Here is a 23,914-nt window from a genome sequence, read left to right on the forward strand (position 1 = left end):
AAACTTGGTTAGTATATTCTTATATGAAATTATATAATGGCAATAATATTAATATGATAGTTTTCCTAATTATGTATGTCATAGTACTTTACCATTACTTGCGATTTGAATAACTGCTAAAGCAGTATATTAGCATTTTTATAGTTTGAGTAGTTTTAAATAGTTTTTACGTCAAAAATTAAAACAAAACAGTGTTTTAGTAAAACATAGCTTTAAAAACTTTCAAATAGTTCATTCCGTAAAAAAGCGAATTGAAATGCAGTGTTTGGATAACATGTTGTCCATAATATTTTTAAATAGTACAAGCATACTGCTTTAGTATAACATAGCTTGGAACATATTCAAATAGTTCTTTGCTTCGAAAGTAAAAATAAAACAATCAGTATTTTAGTATACCATGGCTTTGAACATTTTCAAATAGTTCTTTGCTTTAAAAGTAAAAATAAAACAATCAGTGTTTTAGTATAACATAGCTTTGAACATTTTCAGAGTTTTTTGGTTAAAAACCAAATTGCAACGCAGTTGGTTGGACAACATGTATTCTATAATATTTTAAGTCAAAACTTGAATCAACAGTTTGAATATTATACTTTGAAAAAAAAATGAAGGGACATAAAAAGTTGTGAAACAGCATATGGAATGAAAGCATAGTAAAAAAAGGTGGTATTGTCCTTAAGAGAATGATCAGTTGGAAGTGGCCATTTATTTAATCCTACCCCAAGAGGAGCTAGTTCTTCTACAAGAAAGATACCCATAAAGACCCGTTTACAACCTTTCTTCACCCGTCTGCCGATGACCATAACATTCCCTGGTCAACGTATTACCAGAAGAAAGGGATTAATGGTAACAGCCTATATTGTAGCTCCCTTACAACACATCTTCTTTATTCATCGGCTCCTAAATCTAAATCCTCAACGAGTAACGATATTTTTCCGATACTATAGGATAGGTTACTAAAGAATCTATGTCATAGTTGCTAAGAGCATCGAGGTTACAAATATTTAATATACATGAGATTGATGCATAGTTTATGTGATAGCTTTTGTCACAGATTTTCAATTTTAATTAAGTTGTTAATATAAAAAATCTCGATAAATAAACAGCTTCTTTTAAAAAAAAGTGGTTTAAATCAGTTATCTATGAAGATCAAGCTAAATTTTAAGTCTTTCAATTACTTTACTGTCTTGGCCCCCTTTTTCCCCCTAAATTTATATCTGATTCAGTGGGTGATTAGGAAAAGAAAAATCTTTTATTATTTTGAATGAATATTATTATTCTAAATCTCAACGAGAAAAGATATTTTTCTAATACTATTGGGAAGGTTAATAAAGAAACTATGGCATAGTTGCTAAGAGCATCGACGTTGCAAATATTTAATGTACATGAGATTCAAAGCTTTTGCCATACGTTTTCAATTTTAATTAAGTTGGTAGCATAAAAAAGGGCTCGATAAATAGTTTATTTTGAAAGTGGCCTAAGTCAGTTTTCTATGAAAATCAAGTTCAAATTTAGATATTTCAAATACTTTACTATCTTCGCCCATTTTTTTCAAAAATTATATTTAATTCAGTGGGTGATTATGGAAAAAAAAATAATAATCTTCAATTATTGTGAAGGAATATTAACATTTTTGTAAGGATTAGTTCTCCAATTACATTTGAAAAAAAAATTTAGTACAAAAATTTTCATTTTATGAAGTAGCTAAGTTAACTGTTAACCGATTATAAAGCCAGGGCTTAAAGCATCCTCATAAAATCTTCCTTTTTGCTCTGATCATAAACGAAACCGGTTCTGAAATACGCGAAGAGGTTTTTCATTTCTCAAACATATACAGAATAATAGAACAGATTATATATAACAGAACCGGTTGAACCTCTTTACTAGCTTATGCGGGAAACGTAAGTAGTTAAGTTGCTCCACCCCATTCGCGTTGCAAATTATTGTTTTAAATAAAAAAATATAGAATTTACACAAAAATAGGGGTTAGTAAGAAAAGCTCAAATATAGAATGTTTTTGAACCGTAAACAAATGTATAAAAATAAATAATCTTGTTTACTTTCACAAAAAATTAAATTTAAGAGAATAGGCATAATGTATTGTCTGTAATCACCTTTTCATTTGCTACAAATATGAACGCTCTACCTTTCTATATATCAGTGGTTTCCAATTTTTCTCGGTTACGGAACCCTACATAGTTGAGCTTCTCTTAGTGGAACCCCGACTTCATGAATAAAGAACGTTAGCAACTTTTAATATACTAATAAGAAAAGACTACGAACTAATTTAAAAGGAACTTTTTCATTCTTTTTTCAAAAACAATCTTAAAATTTGTTTTTATTTTTGGCAGCTGAATTTGAAGGTCTGTAGTAGTTTCTAGTTGAGTAGTTTTTGTCGTATGAGTAAGTTAAAACTGAATAAAATAAGTAGAATTATGGTTTTTGAAAAAGAACTGTTATAAACTGCGAGAATGGTCATCAGAGAGAAAAATTCTTCAGTCTTTAATTTGGTTATTTCTTTTGAATTGTAAGGTTGGATGATAAATACTGATACAATTATTTGTAATACATATTCCTTTCATAATTCCTTTTCGTTTTCGCATTTTCCTATAACAACATAAAGCTATTAGAAAGTATATATACCTATTTAAATTTTGTTATGTTTATCTTTATTGATATTTTACTTAAATAATTTCACAAAACTAACTGAAATATTAAATAAATTATAGATTATCGTTTGAATTAAAATATAGTTACAAATTTCGAAAAATCATAATTGGGAAAAAAAATTAACTTATGGAACCCCAGTGAACTTTCCACGGAACCCTAAGGTTACGCGGAACACCATTTGGGAACCGCTGCTATAAATAATTGCACCTTTTTGCAAATGAAACAATTACTTAAACAAAATTTCGCCGAAGTGAACATAAGCTGACTCTTATTCAAGAGTTTTCATGACCAGTAGTTTCGAAAAGAATGGGGAAAAAAAAGCAAAGCAGCAAATGGGGCTTCACTGTGAACCGTCTGACATTTTGCCGATACCTGTACCCTAGATTACTACAAAAGTAACAGGCTTCATTCTATCTCGTAGAAGCAGAGCAAAGGGTGTGTCCCTAGGAGAGGTAATGGTTCAAAAAGTGCTTTGTTCACGCACCCTATCATTGTTACTTCATTCGATAGCGACGGAAAAATCACCCAGTTTCTCATGATCTTCTAGAAGAACATTCTCTTTTAATATTCATCCCCCCGCCATCATGACGTTTTCTCAATTTGATAAGAAGTAGTAGCGAAACGTTGAATTATTTAAAGTTTCAAAAATTGTCGCAAAACGGCTTGGGTCGTTTTCAGGGGTGGTAAGGGGTGGTATCGCATAACTTACTCAATCGTCTGCAATCGAGGGGGTTGAGAGAAAAGAATGTATAATGCCTTAAGAAATGCCTTGAGTCAATACTAGAAAAGAAGATAGGATGTTGGAAATGGTGATTAGTATAGAAGATAGGGAAGAACTTAATATACCTTAAAATATTTATAGGTTTTGATATCGTGAATTGTATCTTCGAACAAAATAAATGAATGACGGTGTAAGAAACGAAGCTTTTATTAAGAAAGTCTGTTTAGTGAAAGGAAGGCGACGCAAAACTTATTCTTCGTGTTTTGTAAATATCTAATGTTATTGATCTTTACATATTTATTCAAATTCAAAATGTACTTTTCAAGTAATTGGGAAGATTTCATTGTCAGTTTTATTCCTATTTCTGTTTATTCTTTAAAACATGTTAGTAAGTTTTCGATAAATATTTATATTTCGTGAAAAGTTATAGTTATAATAACTTAATAAAAATATTTTTAAAATTTTAATTGGGTAGATATATTTGACTTATATAAGAGGGATTCAAGTATATCTACGTTTTGTTTTCTACCTTCTATGAACAAAAGTTGATTACTAAAAAATAAGTTTGAAGCAGATTTTTAAGAGTTTTGTTCAACAAATATGACTTGTTATACAATAATAAAAACATCTTAAAAAACTTGAATCAAGTTTAATTTATAAAGCTTCATAAATGAAATTCGAAATTATAATGAATATTTGTATAGATTTGAGAACTTCTCATCGAACATTACTGTAAGCAATCAATTATGTATAGTTATTTATTCAAATTTGAGATAAGGATAAAATAAGTTAGTGTATTTTTTAAACATAAAAAATAAAATAGCATAGTATACTTACCATTTGCGAACAGCAGCTGTAGTCTGTAGTGAATACCATTATTTGTTTTTTGACCTTCTTCCTCCTATAACAAAATTACATTATTAATCATTATTGTCGTATTGAAATTATAATCCTATATATTTACTCATTTAATTTTCTTTCACTTAAAAGATATTCAATTTTTAATCACCCAGTAATGTGCCTCTACATTTCAATAAGACCTTGCCCATTTCCTTCTACTTGTTTAATTTTTAACTTCGTTAACCGAGTACTTCTAATGAAGGCATTTACCCATTATAATTTAAGAAGTTATCCATTTTTGGCTAATATTCGCCTTTCAAAATTACTCTACCTACTCGATCCACAGCTCAAAAAAGCATCGCCATTTGGCTTCATTACAGCATGCCAATTTTCAAGGCTCATAGCAAGCTCAAAATATTAAAAAAATTTGCGCATGACTCTAAATATTTTGTTTGATATATATTTACCTTTTTGGCCTTCATTTAAAAATGAAACAGAAAAAGGTAACTTTCGATTATTCCAATCAATTACACTTAAAATAAAAATATATTCTTTTATTCCATCAATTATTGTATTTCTTCATCACTGCATTTATTAACCTCATTCCAAAATTATTATTATCAAAAACCTTAATATTATTAATTATCATAAATATAATGTCATCACAATCATTTATGCCGTATTGTGTAATATTAAATAATTGAAAAATTCTTGTTAATAAAAATTGTCTTTAATTTTAAAATTTTATAGACTTTGACGAACTAGTTGAAGAAGGTAGCTAAGAGACATTTGTGTGCATGAATTTCATTAACAAAAACTATCAACAGTAAAAAGCTGTTTAAAAGCTTACTTTCTCCCATAAAAGGATTTTAAATTTCGCAAATAAACAAAAGATTTTCTTTTAAACATACATGTACAGATAATGTTGATCATAACGTACTTTTAAACACAAAATTTTGTGCTTTTTTTTTTAAATGCACGATGCATCTTCAACTGCATAATAATGTAACGTTAGAAAAACATTTTTGTTACATTTCTAGCATTATAATTTCCTTATTTGGAATTAATAGTTTATATTTAACTTAGTTGTCTTGTCTTTAGAAAAAAAAATATTTAAAAGCATAAAATAAGTAAGATGCAATAAAAACAATCTTATAAATAAATAAAGAATAAAACTAAATCAGTTTTGACAAAATATAAATGAATATAACACTTATTCATTCAATTCACCATCTTATTTTAAATGAACTAGATAAAGAGAAGGAAACAATTAGAAATGTGAATAGCTAGAAATCAATTCAGATATCTATGTAAAGAGAATAGCCATCTCAAAGAGGCGGTGAATGTTTGAAGTGGTCAGTGTGAACGGACGTTTAGCATACGAAACCGATGCATTTAACGGTGAAAATTGGACCTCCGATAGCGAACAATAAGTTAAAGTTGAAGCGAGGCACAATATTCCCAATGCGATCCAGAATACGGTACTTGGAGCTCATTACAAGGGCAAACGTCAGGAGAGCTTATTACCGGCTAAGCTATCCCGTAGAAAGGACATAATCTGCAATTCTCGCAGCCCAAATGGAAAGTGCTTGCGAAAGGTCTGTCATTACCCTTTCGCGTGGACAATCCTTCAGGGACTGGACTGTGTTCTAGCGGTTGTTATTAATTGTAGGACAGGCGAAATCGTTGCAACAGAATAAAGACGACATGAATCCGATCCCATAGAGATAGTCCTCCCAACTCTAATCAACTAGACTGGTGGCAAATCCTTAGTTGCCGCTCTTTAAATGCTTGTTCCATTTCCAAGATTTTGCAATCAGCATAAATAGTTTAATAACTAAGGCTGATAAGTGTTATCCAAGTATCGATTTCACTAGATCTGGTGGAAGGGGTAAATTAATCTACACTTCAAACGTCAGCAGAGATTTAACAATTATAATAGCTTGGTAGGTTATGCTAACAAGAATTTCAGTAGTAGATTAGTAAGATGGCTTTAATAATTTATTAGACTTAGTGGAAGAAATGAAATATATGGCATTGCTGATAGCCGTTTGAAATTTTGAACTTTTATATAAATGTAGTGTTAGCAGCTATTCAATGAGATGTAGCGTTTGCAATAAATGTAGTGTTAGCAGTTATTCCTTTATTAAAGAATTAAAACGTCCAAATAAATTATTTATATTAGTATTTTTTAATTTTCAAATAAAATTTAAAAGTTGCAAACAATGTTTCAATATCAGGACTTCATTTTATTACCCAATTACCATCATCCATGTTTATGAATTTAAAACAATAAAGTTTACCTTCTTTTTCTTGAAACTTTTAAACTAACTCAAAGGATAATAGAATTCCCGAGTATAGTATCTAGGCTATTTGCTTTCAGTGAGAAATTAACTAATGAATAGTTTAAACACCTTATATTTTGATTTTATTATCTAGAATTATGGTACTATTAACATTTAAATATAAAAATTAACTTTGCAAGGAGTAATTTACTTTTTACTAGTCTACATTATATTATGTCTAGTAAAATACTCATATGTAATCTTATGAATTTCATTAAAATATCAGTAAAATTATTTTACAAAAATCTTCATCAAACGTATTAAATAATTCTTACACATTTATTTTTTTATTATTTAAAATTATTCGATGAATGTATATAGTTTTTTAAATAAATCATGTCTTTTAATAATTTCAGCAACTCTCTAGCTGTAGTATAAAATCAATATATGTTATGGGCTTGTCCAAAATAATGTTACATTTATAATTTGAAATAATGTTGCATTTCTAATAAATGCAATTAATTTAAATAGAGGACTAAAATTGATACAAATTGTAAACATATTGGTAATTAACTTTTAAACATAAAGACTAATTTTGAAAAATCATGTAATTTATTTCTAACACAGTTATGTCTTATAAAATTTGCAAATACCTCAAAAAGAATTTTATAGAAATGAAAATAAAATTGTTTTACAAAAATCTTCTTCAAGCAAAATAAAAAAAAAACTTTCTTTTTACTTTTTTTTTTAATATATTAAGATAATTCGTTGAATGAATATCGTTTCTTTTTAAATAAATCCAATATTTTCTAATTATGTCAGCAACGCTCCAGTTGTAAAATAAAATTAAACTTTAATGACGTATACATATTAGTTTTTCTTAAAATAATCACTTTTTCTTTTGAGTTCGGAGAAATACATAGACTGCGGATCCAATATCAAACAGCAGAAAGGGGAAAACCACCCCATAACATGATTAAAAACAAACGGGCTTCGATATATCTTTAGAAGCATGAAGAATTTTAATCTAGATAGTCTGAAAGTAATATATGTTTGATTAATTCTACTTCAAAAGCCGAAGTACCCGCATTCAGTATCATCTCGCAAAGAAAGATAAAATTTCGCAAGAATCACTGAAGGTGAAGCAGCAATTTAGTAATGAGGAAAATATACACCTTTAATTGCTATTTGCGAATTGATTCATTTTTAAAGTTAGCAAAATCAAATAAAACGAATTGAGTTGTATTAAAGGTTTTATGAGTGCAATAAATAAAGTGATTTTAGTTAATGAACGGTATTGTAGTTGCTAAATGTGATAAAGTTATTTTCTTGAAGCTCACGGACTGTAAGATTTAATGTATTTTAGTTTTATTATTGTTTTTGTTCAATTTATATTTTCACAATTAAATTATATTTATTGTTCCCTGCTTTTATTGTTGATTTCATTCACTGATGTTTAATTATTTTTTTTATTATGAATTCAATTACATAGTTTTAAGTTTCATAATTGTTTAGACGCTTTCGAGAAAAATAAGACACGTTTTCTGAGAAAAAAAAAATTTTCTAAATAATTTTTTCCCGTAACGTTTTCAAATGGTTTAGTTCTTCTATTATTATTTTTTTTTCATTTTTGGGAACTTATAGTGCTGTATAACTAAAAGATGGTTTTTTAATGAATTTATCATTTATGTTCCGATCTAAAACATTTCAAATTCCTATGCAGGGTATTTCGCCATCACCACTCTGAATATATATTTTTAGAATCCTTTTCCGATAAAGTAAAAGAAACTAAACTCCTTAGAGATCACAACTTTTTATTTAGAAGATGTAAAAACATCTCTAACAACTATATCTATGTGAGAAAAAATTGGTTTAAAACACCGAAACCAGTTCGAGTTTTTAATACTCACAAAAAAATTTAAAAGGAAAGTAAATTGTTGTGTGAATTTCAAAAACAATAGAATACAATCTAACAAAGACAGTAACTGTGACTTCACAGTAACTGTGTTCTGATTTTATCTCTGGCAATAGAAGGAAATAAATTACGAAACTTTTATTAATACTTACAGGAAAAGATGGTAGCCACTACACTGAAGTTTAAGATATTTTCTATTTAATTGAATTATTGAATTATTATTTTTCTGTGAATGTTTACTTTTAAACTAAAATTCCTCTTTTTGGAAGTAAAAATTAAGATTTAAACCCAAAAAGAGTTACTCTATGTAATATTTTAAAAACCCAATAAATCTGAAAGCCCGATAAAAAAAAAATTAAAAAAAACCAGTCGAGTTGTTATGTCTCTCCTTTATTTATTTATTTATTATTACTTTTTTAAGGGTGGCCTGCTTTTTTAATAATGCATAATTTTTCATTTCATAACCGTTAAGAATTCTAAAAATATATTAAAATGTAAAGGCGAACACTAGGAAATATCTTATCTGCGTGGATAATACAAAATCAAATTAACCAATTCTGTGGTATTTCTTAGCTATTTACAAATAAATAAGTAGTGATGTCGGAACTGTGGTGGCTCAGGGGAAGGAGAGCTCACTTCCCAATGAGGTAACGCGGATTCGAATCCCTGATCGATGCGAATTCCACCCTCGGCTCGCACTGACCACAGTGCTGGCATAAAATATCCTCAGTGGTAGGCGGATCATGGACTAGAGTCACCTTGTCGTCATGCTAACCGTGGAAGGTTTCGTATTTTCTTATCGAAATTTTCCCTTTAGAAATTAATGGAAACATTAATGAAAGCGTAAATCGGTGATAATAACAACAAATGATTTACAGGATGGGTAACTAAACAGATTATTTCATATTCAAATTAAATTACCATAAGGATACATAAATTACCATGTCTCTTATAACAAAAGATAAAAATATATTGAAATCAGATTTTTAACCTTACTTTTAATTAATTTTGCTGCACTCGAATATAACTACAAATTTTGCACTCATTTTATTCATCTTCATAAAGTTTTAACTTTTGATTTGAAATATGCAATCTTAAAACCTTACAAAACTGAATAAAACACAAGGTTTTAAGGCATGTTTTTATTTGTATAGTTTGATCCTTTGAAATAATAGAGGACCGTTTAATGACGAGCCGTTTTCTTATCAAGTTAAGTTAATGAATGCGGTATTTTTCTTCTTTCTCGAAAGGTTTTAGATTAGGTTTACAAGCTGGTGCCTGAGGCACTCTAGGAGTTATATTTATTGTATCATTGAAAAAGGATTTACTGAAGGATTCTAGATCTGCTTTGAGGAAAGGGGAAGCTGGAAAATTACCACCGCAGGCCTAGAATGTAGCCCTTTCGAAAAGGGACTGGAAAAGGGAAAGGTTTCAAAATGAAACCACAATTTGTCTGATCGTTATTTAGAATGATCTGATCGTTATTTAAAATTTACAACGCCCAGTCAAGACGGAATTGAGTTTTTATATATGTATCTCTTGGAAGCGTCAATATTTGAAATTCATAGAATCAAATTTATGTTTATAAAAACTTAGCTTTACTTTAATTTGAAAAAAAAAGCAGAAAAAACGAAGTGCACAAGCGTTTAATCAAAGTTTATTAATGTGAAAAAATAACTACCTCAAAATTTTTTTTATAAGTTATGAATGAATTAAAAACTATATAAAAACAGCTACAAGTTAAGTACACTGAGAAGAACTATGGTCAAAACTACCAGAATAAGGAAGCATTTACCATGTTTCAAGCTCCGTGGGAACACCAGAAAGCTCGATAGTTTTTATCTGCCTTGACAATGATCATGGTAAATTTAACAATTAAATATGGTCTTATAATATGTGATAAAATTTGAAAAATGTGGTAAATTTGGTAATTGTATCAAGCATTAGTATACCCCAGAGCATGACATAAAAACCATTCATTAACTTAAATTTCCTTTTCAGTTTTGTATTTTTTACTGAATGTGTGGTAATAAGAACTACTTTTAAAAACTAGAATTTCTAGAAAAACTAGAAATAGTTACCATATCAGTGGAAAAATTACCAAATGAATGGTTTAAGTACCGTATTTTTCTTTTTATTAACCAAAATTGTGTTACTATAAATATCATTAATATACAGTACCGTAATTTTATCAGAACTTTTTTCTGCTAAAATTTTTTCAATAAGTTATATATTCAATAAGGGGAAAGAAGTAGAAAACTGAGTTATGATTGATTTTAATAATGTATTGAAAAATATTTTATTGGAAACTAAATAAAAGAAATGCTAAAATTATAAATATTATTTATTAATTATTTCTCTTACTAAGAGAATTTGGAGTTTTATCATATTTTGTTTAGTAGAAATAAAGTTATTTTAGCAATGATCATAGGTTCTTTTCTGAAGATTACAAGGTTGCTCATTTTGATTAAAATGCCTAAAAAATTGAAATTAATCATTATTTATTTATAATTTCATACCAATAAACATCATAAAAATGATAAAAAAAACTACAAAAATATCATATTGAGAAATTTATATCTTTTGTAGTTTTGAAAAATATCCGACTACTTATTAATTAAAAAAATTAATAGAATATTTATTAGAGTTTAATTTAAAAAATTATTCAAAGAACATTTTATTTTAGTTCAAATAAAAAATTCCGAAACAGTAAATACTAGAATTTCATTATTTGTCTCTGTAGGAGAATTCGAAGGCAAAATTTTACTATTCTTCTAGTTCCATAGATAAAGAAAAAGTTTCTCTAGCAATGATTGCAAGCTCTTTTGTAACGATTACATGAATGTCCCTTTTGCTTAAATCCCTCTGAAAATATCACAAAAGGGGAATGACTTTTATGTGAGAAGGTGGGATTTCTAGCTTGGCTTTGGTCTTGCCCATAACGGTTGGAGCTTTGAGTCCTTTTTAATGTCCCGTAATTTGCCCGCACAATCCAGCGCACAAAATTGAGACACCAATTTCAGCATTCACTGAGATTAAGTTCCTAGTATGAAGTTTTAAAAGCCTTTTATGGGGTAATATTCATTTACCAGTTGCTTTACATGAGCAAGTTGTTTAATAGCATTTTCTAAGGGAAGTGATGTTGTGTTTTTAAAAATAGATCACTTCCCTGAAATAATTAAAAGTGACTTTTCTTAATTGCTTCCAAGTTAAATACTATTTAAATCTTCTTTTTCTCAATTTTATTTTAAACAATGTTTGTATGTACTTAAACTAGCCTAAACTATATTTCATTCCACTTAAACATGCTTTTATTTGAATAGAAATTACGCAAGTGGGCGCCATTTTATATCGTAAGCAGGGATGACTATTCAAAACTCAATGCAGATGCAAAAATATTAGGTTAGTTTTTTTACAGTATATATATATATATATATATATATATATATATATATATATATATATATATATATATACAGTGGAGCATCGTTTATACGACGATCACTTATACGACGTTTACATTTATACGACGTTTTAGTGTGGTCCCAAATCATTCCTATTCATTTTAATGTAAAAATATATCGTTTATACGACGCACAAAATCGGTTATACGTCGGTTTTTAGATTTTGTTCACGTTTATTTAATTTTTTATTTTTACTTGTGTATTTTAAAAAAGGGCGGAATTTGCCAACATGAATGATACAGAAAAGGGTGCCAACAAGAATGCTTGGATGACGACCGTAATTTTTACTAGATGACTGAAAAAACTTGACAATGTTATGAAGAAGGAAAAACGAAAAATTTTGCTATTCATCGACCAATGTCCAGCGCACCCATCGATACTAATTATTTCGGAAAATGTAAAAGCTCCCTTTTTTCCTGCAAATTGCACAAGTGCGCTTCAGCCATTAGATTTGGCAGTGATTAGAAATCTAAAATTGCATCATAGAAAGCAGTAAGTTCAACTCGCTATTCAAAGCATTGTAGAGACTAATAGCAGGAAAATATAATTAAAGGTAACATACATTCAAATTGCTCACTGCAATTTTTCTTCTTTGGTTATTTGTTTGTTTTGCTTTGTCTAATTTAGAAATTTATGTAAATCAACACGTTAAACATTAAAATTAACTGAAAACAGAGTTAGTTTAAATTTTAGAAGTTAAAATCGATTATACGACGTTATCGTTTATACGACGTTTTTCGGTGGTCCCTTTGGCGTCGTATAAACGATGCTCCACTGTATATATATATATATATATATATATATATATATATATATATATATATATATATATATATATATATATATATATATAATATATATATATATGTTCACATTTTGCTTTGAGGTATCCTAAAATTCTGGTTATGATAAAGCAGTTTGTTAAAGATATGATAAAGCGGTTATGATAAAGCAGCACAATAAAGCAGTTTGAATCTAGCATTACACAAATCCTTAAATCCATCAGAAACGATGCGTTTGTTCTCACAAAATTTACCGGATTTATATAACCATATGTTATAGACTATAGCTACTGAAATTGGACATTTTCATTAAAAAGCTTAAAAAGGGAAGTAAAATTATAAGATTCAGTTATCCGACTTGTTGCAGTAAAAAATAAGGAGCTAAAAAAGCGATAAAGAGAAAAGAAAGAATTAAACTTTTGAAAAAAACGAGGGGTTGAGTGTTTGTACCATAAAAATAGCCGGACTCCCTTGTAATTTTCTCGACATTTGCTTTTGTAATATATTCGCATTTATTGATGTCTATCTAATTCTCGACTTTTATTCGAAGCTATTTCTCGCACCTTCGGTTCTCGTTTAGAGATGGCTGCAAAGTTTGAAACGATTGCCTCATAAAGATTAGGAGCGAGATAAGTTAGAAAGTGTGGGTACGAAACAGAATATGATAATGAAGGCGGCTAATAAAATTGCCGGCATAGGAGGGCGAAATAAAACTGAAACCTTACGCTGGCTCGGGCGTACTACCCTAATTTTCTTTCATTTGCAATTAAGAACCTATACCCTTGGGAACCATTTTAGTGCTATTACTAAATGAACTGTTTACAGTAGCACATTTCATCTCCTTGGTTACCACGGGTAGGATGCACGACTGATAGAAGGTGGACGTGGTTAGGTTCGAGTAATTTGGTTGGGCTTTAAACATCTTCAATTAGCCGACTCTACTCTTTTAATCTACACTTAGCTTGATAAAGTCTCCCAACATTTTCTTCAAAGGAAAAGCAACTTATTTTTTGCTATCCAAACTTCTCTATTTCTAGTTCCGCCATGCCCTGCTTCTGGTTTGAATTGTTTTCTAGATTGCGAGGAATAATTAGTTGTGGCTTTCTTTCTGGAATTACTCATATCGACGAGTTTAGAAAAGAGGAAAACTAACTCCGTAAATGATAATGTTTATTTCTAAGAATAAGATATCATTATTATTTGGGATTAGGTATTTTATCATCATTCCCTATTAACAACAAACTTAGTTTTCATTTTTTAATAAGTTTCTATGCTTAGTTTCGTAATTACTCAATGAGAAAATCCAGTTAACATGTATATATAAGAATCAAGTGGAAGTTTTTTTTTTAAAAAGGATTTATTTTACTTTTCAAAAATTTTCCCTCTTAAAGGATGCTTTAGCATTTCAAATTAATTTTATGATAATTGTAAGGTTGCTCTCAGTAATTTTAATTTTTATTTAGAGAATCATAATTATGTAATTCGCATTTCAAAAATATATATACTAATATAACCATATTTTTACTCCTTTATATTTTGTTTGAATTTAAAATTACTCTAATTTTCAATAGTTTTATTCAGAATTGAAGAAAAAAAATTAGGCTAAAAACAATTTGAATTTGAATAGTGGCATTTTGAAAGCACTATGATTGGATTGCTTATGGCAGACAACGAGCATATAGCAAACCATATTCTTACAAAACTTTAAACAAGGTGGTCTCCAATGGTGGTCTTTATTAAACAAGGTGGTCTTTTATTAAAGTTTTTTTCTAATAAAATCATAATAATTCTACTCATTCAATATTTGATTTTTTTTTCCATCAATTTTGTAAAAATATTAATTAGCGTGTTCTTCCACTAAGATCCTTAACAACTTTTTTTTTTAAAATTAGTTTCTTTTTTAGAAATTAGGGCAGACACAATCTGTTCCCAATTAAAACTTTTGAAATATTAAATAGCTTTATTCAGAATTGAAGAACTTAATAGAAGAACATTATAAGAAAATTGTATGGTCCGTTGAAAGCATGAGGTATTAACTTATTGTTATAAGCCTTTAAAAAGAGCGGTTTGGATGAACAAAAGTGGTTTAGATATTTTATAAACACTCCACCTGATCATGACGTAGAACCGTTTTTAGGGATCTATCTTTTTATAGTCATGGTAGGAATACCACGTAAATTCGACCCCGGCCAGAGAACTTGATCAGCACCTGAGCTGGTATCCCTCTCTCCAAACTTCAACAACATAACCCATGAAAGAGCTTTCAGTTCGGCAAATTTAGCGTGCACTTTGATGGGTATACATTGACGTCGATTGTTTACCCCGCTGCTATGATCGAGCTCACGACCTCCAGATCTATGCCAGTGGAGTGAACAATGCCTTTATTAACTACCCCATCAGAGCACACATGATGTTTCTATACATTCTAAAATCATTTTTTTTTCAACTGCACATAATTGTCAATTACTTTCAACTAAATCATTCAATTATTTTGATCTCATTTTTTTAGTAATAAAGTCAATTATTAGTTAAATCAAGTTACAAAGTTAGATAAAAAAAATAACGCAATCTTTGTTATACAAACTATATAATACATAATCTTAAATAAAGTAAATATCAAACAAATCAAAAGAGATAGCTGCATTATTTTAATCTTCTTGGTTCAAAAATTTAAAATCTTTCTGAAAATTAATTTCAAAACATACATTGTTGCTTATCAAATGAAAAATTACATTTATAAACTGTTTTCATTCCGTATTGTAATAGGATTCATTTTCTACTGCATTTGTTAATCTAGTGTTTAGAAATAGACACTTATATTAATAAAAGTTACTAAGTATGACTATTATATTCAATTTTAAAGATATCGCAGAAGCAATATAATTCTAATTTTCTAAGATAACAACTCTGTCCATAAAAATTTCCTTTTGGAAGTTTAAACGCAGTTATTATGGACGCTAATCTCCTGGGATGATTACAAATGTTAACAGGATTTAGCTTTTGCGAACTACTGTCAGCATTTGAACTACTAATAAATGCTCGTAATAAATTCACATCTCTTTCATGTTTTAAAAATTTTATTTCATATTCGAATGAGCATATATTTGCAAATCAAGATAATGCTAAGATATCAAGCACGTAAGATTAAAAATTTATTCGTCATAAAGATATTCATAAATCAAAAAAATAAGATAAAAATAAGATTCATAAATCATAAATAAGCTCAAAAAATATTTTTCACTCTTTCTGACATAAAACAAAATTAAAAATACTGATTTTTTTTAACACTTTTTAGTTTTTGACTTATTTTACTTAACATTTAATAATAAATACACATTTAAGTTTATAACAGAAGATAAATCTCTCAAACCATGAAATTTTTTAAATTAAACACTCCTGTTTCCAGTTAAAGATTAATGTTTCTGTATTACAAATCGAGAGTTATATGGAAAAAAAACGTGTTACTATTTATAACTATTTCTTGAAAATGTTCCAAAATAAATGAAAATAAGTAATAGCGTACTTATATTTCGATTCATTTTTAGTGTTCTCTAAATGTTTGAATATTATAAAACTTTTATTGATCATAACAAATTCTAAAAAATGTATTTTTACTTCGGTTATATCTCAATTTACACTTGGAGAAAAAAAATCTGGTAAAATTACCGGTCTAATAAAATTTCTGGTAAAATAAAAAATAAATAAAATAAATAAATAAAAAAATGCATATTTCTGGTTGATAAATTAAAACATATGGTGTTTAACATAACATGTTAAAGCATACCACTGATTTGATAACTTTTTCAATTATATGGTAGCGGTTTAACTGAAATTTTACTTTAAAAATGGATTTTATGGTAAAATGAATGTACCCCAAGTACGGGTACTTTATACCGTAATTTGATCCTGAATTTTTCGTAGTGTAGTTAGTTGCTGGCAAAGTGGTTATGGAAATAAAGACCCACGATTTCGATACACCAACGGTATTATATCAATAATATGGTAAGCATTTCGCACTGTCTACCTTTACTTCTCAAATTAGATAGTTCCCATCGATCTGAAGCTGAGTAGAACCCCAGTCTCACACATTGATAGCCCAGTGTCCTTGACACTATGCCATCAGCAAGCAAATTGTTAGTTTGTTTTAGGGCAATAAATAAACAGTTATACATTTCAGAAATTTTAAATGTGTTTTTAAAAGCCAAGCATAATGTTTTACTTATTGTTTGGTTATGTTTAAAAAAATTAGCTGGTATACGATGAAATGAAATGTGTTACTTTAAAATACGCTTTAAAAAAAGTTGATAGGTTACGAATTAAAGTTGCCAAATAAAGTTGGTTTAACTATTTTCCATTCCTGAATCCCCCTTAGAAACTATTTTATCTGGCAGAAGAACCCAATGTGAATTATGATAGAAGAAAACAATTATGGCTTTCCCCTAGTCGAGTACCGTAGAAGAAAGATAGATGAAGGAAAACTTCTGTAAACTCTAGAAACACTTTTTATCGCCTTTTGTTTCCCCCGCTACCCTTTCACCCGCTCTACAGTAGCTCTATTTTTTATACATCTTCGGGTAAAGTCCACGGCGAAACGTTTCTTTTGCCCTCGGTATTTTCAGTAGCAATTTTATTTTTTTATTCTTTCTTTTTCTTTATCGAAATTGTTCCTGAGGAGTATTTTTAGAGAACGAACAAATGGAACAAACGCTGGCATTGCCTGGTTGAGAGAATAACCCTAAAAATTCCAGTGTTTAGGAGAAAATGGCTCCGTGTCAGTAGTTTTACAGGTCCCGCAAGACTCGCATTTTACCCTCCTACTTTAATTTTGACCACATTTTATTTTTCTCGGGCGGAACTTTGATTTTAATTCCGCCGAAGGGAGAAAATTTTTTTAATCTTTTGCTTGGAATATTCTTAGTTTAAAATGTTATTCACGCAACTGATAACATTTATCAATTATCAATAATGGTTGGATTAAATATATCAGCTTCTTTTGCGTATTATGTGCATTTAGAATAAATATTAGAATATTTGTATTGCGAATACACATAATACATATAATAAAAAAAAACTAATTAGATATTTTATCATTTTCTTGAATATGTCATTCTCTTATTTTGACTTACATCATTGATAATTGATGAATGTCATCAGTTGTATGTTGTTTGGTTACGGTAATGACCTTAAAATATTAAGTGTTTAGAAAAAAGCGGCAACGTGTCAGTAGTTTTACAGGTCCGGAAAAACTCGTATTTCCCCACATAATCTTCTTTAGCAGATTTTATTTGCAAGTAATTTAGACTACATTTTATTTTTTTCGGATTCATTTTTCATTTCATTTTTCTTTGGTTCGGAGAAAAATGATTATTTTGCTTGAGGAAAGAAATTTTTTTAAACTTGTATTAGGAATATTCTTTGTTTAAAACTCTATTAACACAAATGGTAACATTTATCAAATATCAATAATGTGTGGATAACATATATCATTTTATGAATATATCAGTTATGAATGTTATCAGTTATATGAATACTTGGTTCAGATAATAGCTCGAAAAATATAAATGTTTTGGAGAAATCTCGCTTAATGTTAGCAGTTTTACAGGATTTTACTGATTTTGTTTCTGACGAATTTTGTTCATCATTTTGTATAAGGAGAAATTTTTATAACTATAGTTTTTTCTTATTGATATTCTTTGATTATCTACTTCGGAATTTAAAATATAAATAAACTGATATAAAATGAGATATAATACATAATTCTTCTTCTGAAATATCACTACTGCAACGAACTTGTCAATAATATAATACAAAATATTAAAAACTATACAATACAATTGTTATATAGCTATGATAGTAAATACTAGTAATAGTAATAATAATAGGAAAATAGATATTTCATAAAAGAGGCATTTTAACATCATGAAATCAGAATGCATACAAAAGAACAAGAGGTTAACCCCCAAGTAACTAAACGTGCGTCAAATAGAATACCTACTTTTGTCAGTTTTAAAAATTCCAGAAGTAACCGTAACATTTTAGAGTTTTCAAAGTCTTAAATTTTTTAATTAAAAACTAAGAGTACTTCCCCTCTGTTTTACATGAATGAAGTAAATATAAATAAAGCATGTTTTAATTAGTATTAATTAGTAGCATATGCATGGAGAATCAAATTCTGGTAAAATTTCAATATTGTATGGTAAACGCATTTATGGTAAAAAAACAAAACAATTCTAGTTAATAAAACCAAAATATACGGAATTGAAACCATTTATTTAGTAATTTTTCCACTCATTTATTGATGGTGTAATCAAAATTCGGGTTTTCAAAACCATAGTCCTTAGCTCCACGCATTTAGAAAAACAAATACAAAACTAAAAGGTAAATTTAACCGAATAAATGGCTTTTATGACATGCTCCAAGAGAACATGATACAATCACCAAATTTTAACACAATTATGAAATTTTATCAAATGTTATAAGACCATATTTTATTGTTAATTTTACCAAACCATTACCTAAAAGCCTCGGTAAAAATTATAGAATCTTTGGGTGTTTCCATTGAGCCAGAAACACGGTAAATTGTCCCATACTCTGGTAATTTTAACTATACTTTTTTTCTCATTGTGAATCATTTCTTTAGTTACAGAGCCATAATAAATCATATTTAGTTACATAGAATTAAATTTTTATGACTTTAAACGTCAACTACCTCGTTTTATTAAAACAAAATATTATTGTCTTAGTATCTTCTATAACACTAGAAATGTTTGCGTGAAAAATCTGAACTGCAACTTTTATACGTAAAAAAATGCGTTTATATTACGAATTATTATCTCGTACAATTATAAATTAATGCAATTGGAGAGAAAATCATTTTAACAACAATTGTAGAGATAACGAAAGCAAAAAGAATTCTTTCCTAGATTGAAGGATAAAACAGCATCAACGAAAGATGTTTTGGTGAGAGAGTATTTCAAGCTAAGCATCAAATCAGAAGAAAAAGCGATACTAAAGATGATTTGTCGAAGCCCTTGTCACATCTATTCTACATCACCTGTTAGGCCTCTTATAGCCGCCTAGAATTTAGTTGGAAATAGAAAAAAAAGCGAAGATTGGGAGAGAGGTTTTGGTGTGTGTGTGCAAGTGAAAGTAACTGCGTGGAAAAGAATCGGTGATTTGTCTGGGAGCTAAATTAAGGTTCTGGAATGGTGTTTTACGTGACTTGAATCAGGCATTTGAAGCGTTAGGAGATGTTTGGCTTCTAGCAGTTTAAGTATCGACAGTCAAGATTTACGCGTTGTAGTTGAGAACGCATATCATTTAGTGATGATGCGGTTAAGCTACATTTCCTTTGTTCTTAATAGCTATGTTTGAAACTTCTATTGTATGGTGCAACTAAGTTGTATGATGCCATTGCTAATTTATAGTACTTAATGCTTTGAGATCAAGAATTAGTATTTTTTTTAAACTATGTATTTTTTTTTATATAAGATAACTTGGTTTATAAAGCAGCCACGAAAGCGTAAAGTTCCTGGAATAATTAGAAAAAGTTAATTACTTTTTGTTTTGAAAAATGACGGTAAAAATTGTGTTTTCTTACTATTGCGTAATATACCCCTATTTACAATAAGATATACCTAGATTTACAATGCTAAATTAAGATTCTAGAATGGTGCTTTACGAAACCTGAATTAAGCATTTGAATTGTTGGGAGATGTTTGGTTTCTAGCAGTTTAAGTATCGACAGTCAAGATTTATGAGTTGTAGTTGAGAATGCATATCATTTAGTGATGATGCTGTTAAGGTACATTTCATTTGCTCTTTATTGCTACGTTTAAAACTTTTATTGTAAAATGCATTCAAATTGTATGATGTATGATGTAATTCCATATTTCGAGTACTCGGTACTTTGAGGTCAGGAATGAGTAGTTTTTTTTGAGAAAAAAAAAACATCTGTACATTATATATTTTTTATCATGGAATATATATCGGAATATATATCGGTTTGAAAAATAAACATTCAAGCATACAGTTCTTGGAAGTATCAGACAAAAATAATTCTTTTTTGTTTAAAAAAAAATTACTATAGAAATTGTATTTGGTTATTATAACCCGATTTACAATACATTACAATTTTTTAAAATGAATCAAACCATTTTTTTCTATTTAAATTTGTAGCAATAATTTTGCCTTTGCTTACATATGGTGATTTATTACTTGGATTAGAATGAAAATTATGTATAAAAATTTTCCCAAACAGAGCAAGCATAAAAAATTTTAAAATTTTTTGCTTTTATTTCTATATTAATTATATAAAATTTAAAGATTGTTTACATTTTTTTATTAATATTCCTAATACAGAGAAACAATTTAAACATATTCGCCAGTATAAACATAAAATCTTAAAATGAAACCAAATATCATCAGTTTTGGTAAAGGTTCTTTATTTGAGTAAGGATTTTACAGCATGCTCATGACGCAAAAGTACTAATTCTTATCCTGGATACATTACATGATTTTTATTTTATAAAGAATCATAAATAAATGGATTTGTTAAAAAACTTAGAGTGAAGAAATTCGATATTTTTACAGTAACGCAGTGATAAATATACAATTAAATAATTTTTATTTCACGCATAAACAATCTAAAATAGTTGACATCGCTTAATCATATGCAGCGGAAACATGAGTTTTGAAGTATAAATTAATTATATTGAAACTATAATTTTTATTAAAACTATTAACTTTGATGAGAATTAAAAATTTTATTGATTTTTACTTAATGAACTTTCCTTATTTTTCATTAAAGTATGAATATCATATGTAAAATTTTTCTCCGTGAAACCTTCTTATTACAGTTAAATATTTGAAATTTATCTAAAAAAATATTTTAGAGGCAAAATAAAATCTAATTATCTTCAAGCTTACAATTTCAAGCATTTCTGTTAAAGCACCATTTTTCTAAACATCTAATTGCAATTTTTAGAAACCAAACTTCACGCAAATTTCACCATGAATTTCATTAAACTTAGCGTTTTGAATGTTTTATTCATTCAAAGGTGGAGAAATCTTTTAATTCAATTTAAATTGTTATCATTAAATACATATTGTTGAATAATTATAATAATTTGTAATTAGCTTCAAAATGTTTTGTATAAAAAATATTTGCCACAATAGCATAAAAATGTAAATTTCAATAATTGCAGTGCAAGATTATATTTGATTTCATTAAAACGCAAGACAATATTGGCACATAAAAAAATTAAATATAAATTTGTAATCATATTTTCCGTGTGAGAATAAACATATTTTATTTTGAATTAATCAGTCTAATTTTGTAATAACCCAATCAAATTTTCGATTAAAAAGCTTTAGTTAATACGATTTCATAATTTTAATTCTATTCGCAGAAGTGAAATAAAGTATTTTGTTATTTGCATTAGATTGAAATACTGCTGAAAATTAAATTTAAAATATTGATTTAATTTAAAAAAATTCTAGATAATGTTTTATTGTGTATGAAAACATTTTGTAACTAATGTTTACTTCAATGTTTACTTCTATTTTATGAATAATATTTCAGAATCTATTGTATTGGTTAAATATTTCACTTACAAACTCAAACTTTATTAGCCTTTTTTTACTCACGAAAGTTGTTTTTGAAGGTAAACAGGTATGCTATTTGATTAAAAAACCATGTGTATTTTAAGAAATTAAAATTCTATATTAAGTCTTCCTAAAAAACATTTCTATGTGCATTAGATTGAAATGCCCATAAAAATTAGATGTAAAACATTAATTTACTTGAAAACATTTTTATATAATGGTTTTTATAAATATGTAAACATTTTGTAACTAATATTTATTAAATTCCTCCTAACCAGAACTTTTTATTTCTATTTCAGAATCCGAAAAATTATATTAGGTACAAACTTAATGTTTATGAGACAAATTTTCTTGCATGCAAAAAATGTTTCCAAATATTAACACAAAGACAGTTTAACTTTTTATAACATTTAAAAATCTAAAAAAAAATATTACTTTCTAATGCATATGACGGGACTAGTGATTTGCCGAAAAATATTGCATTATGCTAAATTATTTCGAAAGGTGATAGTTTTTATATCAAACTGGTCCTTAGTACTGTTTTCAGATTGGCCCTTGATAAATTCCATCAATTAAAAATAACATACGCTTAAACATTTTGTTATCTACATGGAAATTAGGTTGTTTTTAACCAAAATATTTTATGACCATTTGAAATATGGCTCATCATTTCATTGTAGCAAGCGCGTTACATTTAAAGGCTTTTGCTTTGTGATTTTCATTGTGTATTTTCATGTTTGTGAAATAAAAACTTGCGACTCATTGTATTATATATTTTGTAAACTAATCTCTTATTGAATATCTAATTGGTTATCCAATAAGAATTGAATAAAAATATAATATTTAGACAAACTAAAATTCTATTGACAATATGAAATCTTTAACAAGGAATTTTAAAATTTAATTATCTAAATCGTAAATAATCTAAATCATAAATAATTTAATAAATCTAAAATAGTTTTATTATAGTAAAATCTAAAATAGTTTTATAATAGTAAAATCTAAAATAGTTTTAGATTATTTTCTAAATGTATTTTAAAATGAATAAAGATTGATTACTGTTTGTTTCCTTAAATATTTTTAAATATAGTTATTAAAATAGTGTTTTAAAGAAAGATTTAAGTCTTTTAATTGTAAACAACAACAATAACTTGTTTCGCTAAATTGCAACATGGTTTAAAAATATCATTTTTAATTTTAAAAATTTGAGTAAAAGAATTTAATAATTATAATTTTAAATTGCTAAAGTTGCCGAGTTATTGAAAATATATAATTTTTCAGTGCGAATATTTTAAGTTAATTATGAATTATATACGCAATTGTGTTTTAACTTTATCTTAAAATTTAATAAAATTTATATTTTATTTAAATTCAAGCTATTTCAAAGTTTATTGTTGCTTTGAATTTAATGATTATGGTATATTTCAATGTTTGTTATTTTCAAATGCATACATTTGGAAATATCTAACAAATTTTATAAATAAGAGAACAAAACATTTCTTAAATGAAAACCTGAATATTTTAGTTCTAAAAAATGGAATTATTTTAGATAAAGGTAATTACTGTTTACAGATTATGATTTTAATTAAAAGATTCAATAAAAAAATTTAATAAAAATAATTTTAAATTGATTC

General features: G+C 27.7%; 1 protein-coding gene across 2 annotated transcripts in view; it reads right to left on the reverse strand.

Annotated features, from left to right (window-relative positions):
• Positions 1-23,914, reverse strand: part of kn (EBF transcription factor knot) — a 222,270-nt gene that overhangs the window by 180,944 nt on the left and 17,412 nt on the right. For both annotated transcript variants that reach the window (XM_071187402.2, XM_071187401.2), the window contains exon 3: positions 4,226-4,289. In XM_071187402.2, the coding sequence (XP_071043503.1) occupies positions 4,226-4,289 (64 nt within the window). The remainder of the gene's footprint in view (positions 1-4,225; positions 4,290-23,914) is intronic.

This window comes from Parasteatoda tepidariorum, chromosome 11 (assembly GCF_982258835.1).
Source record: "Parasteatoda tepidariorum strain Cologne lab strain chromosome 11, Ptep-v5.0, whole genome shotgun sequence".
Classification (NCBI taxonomy): Eukaryota; Metazoa; Arthropoda; class Arachnida; order Araneae; family Theridiidae; genus Parasteatoda; species Parasteatoda tepidariorum.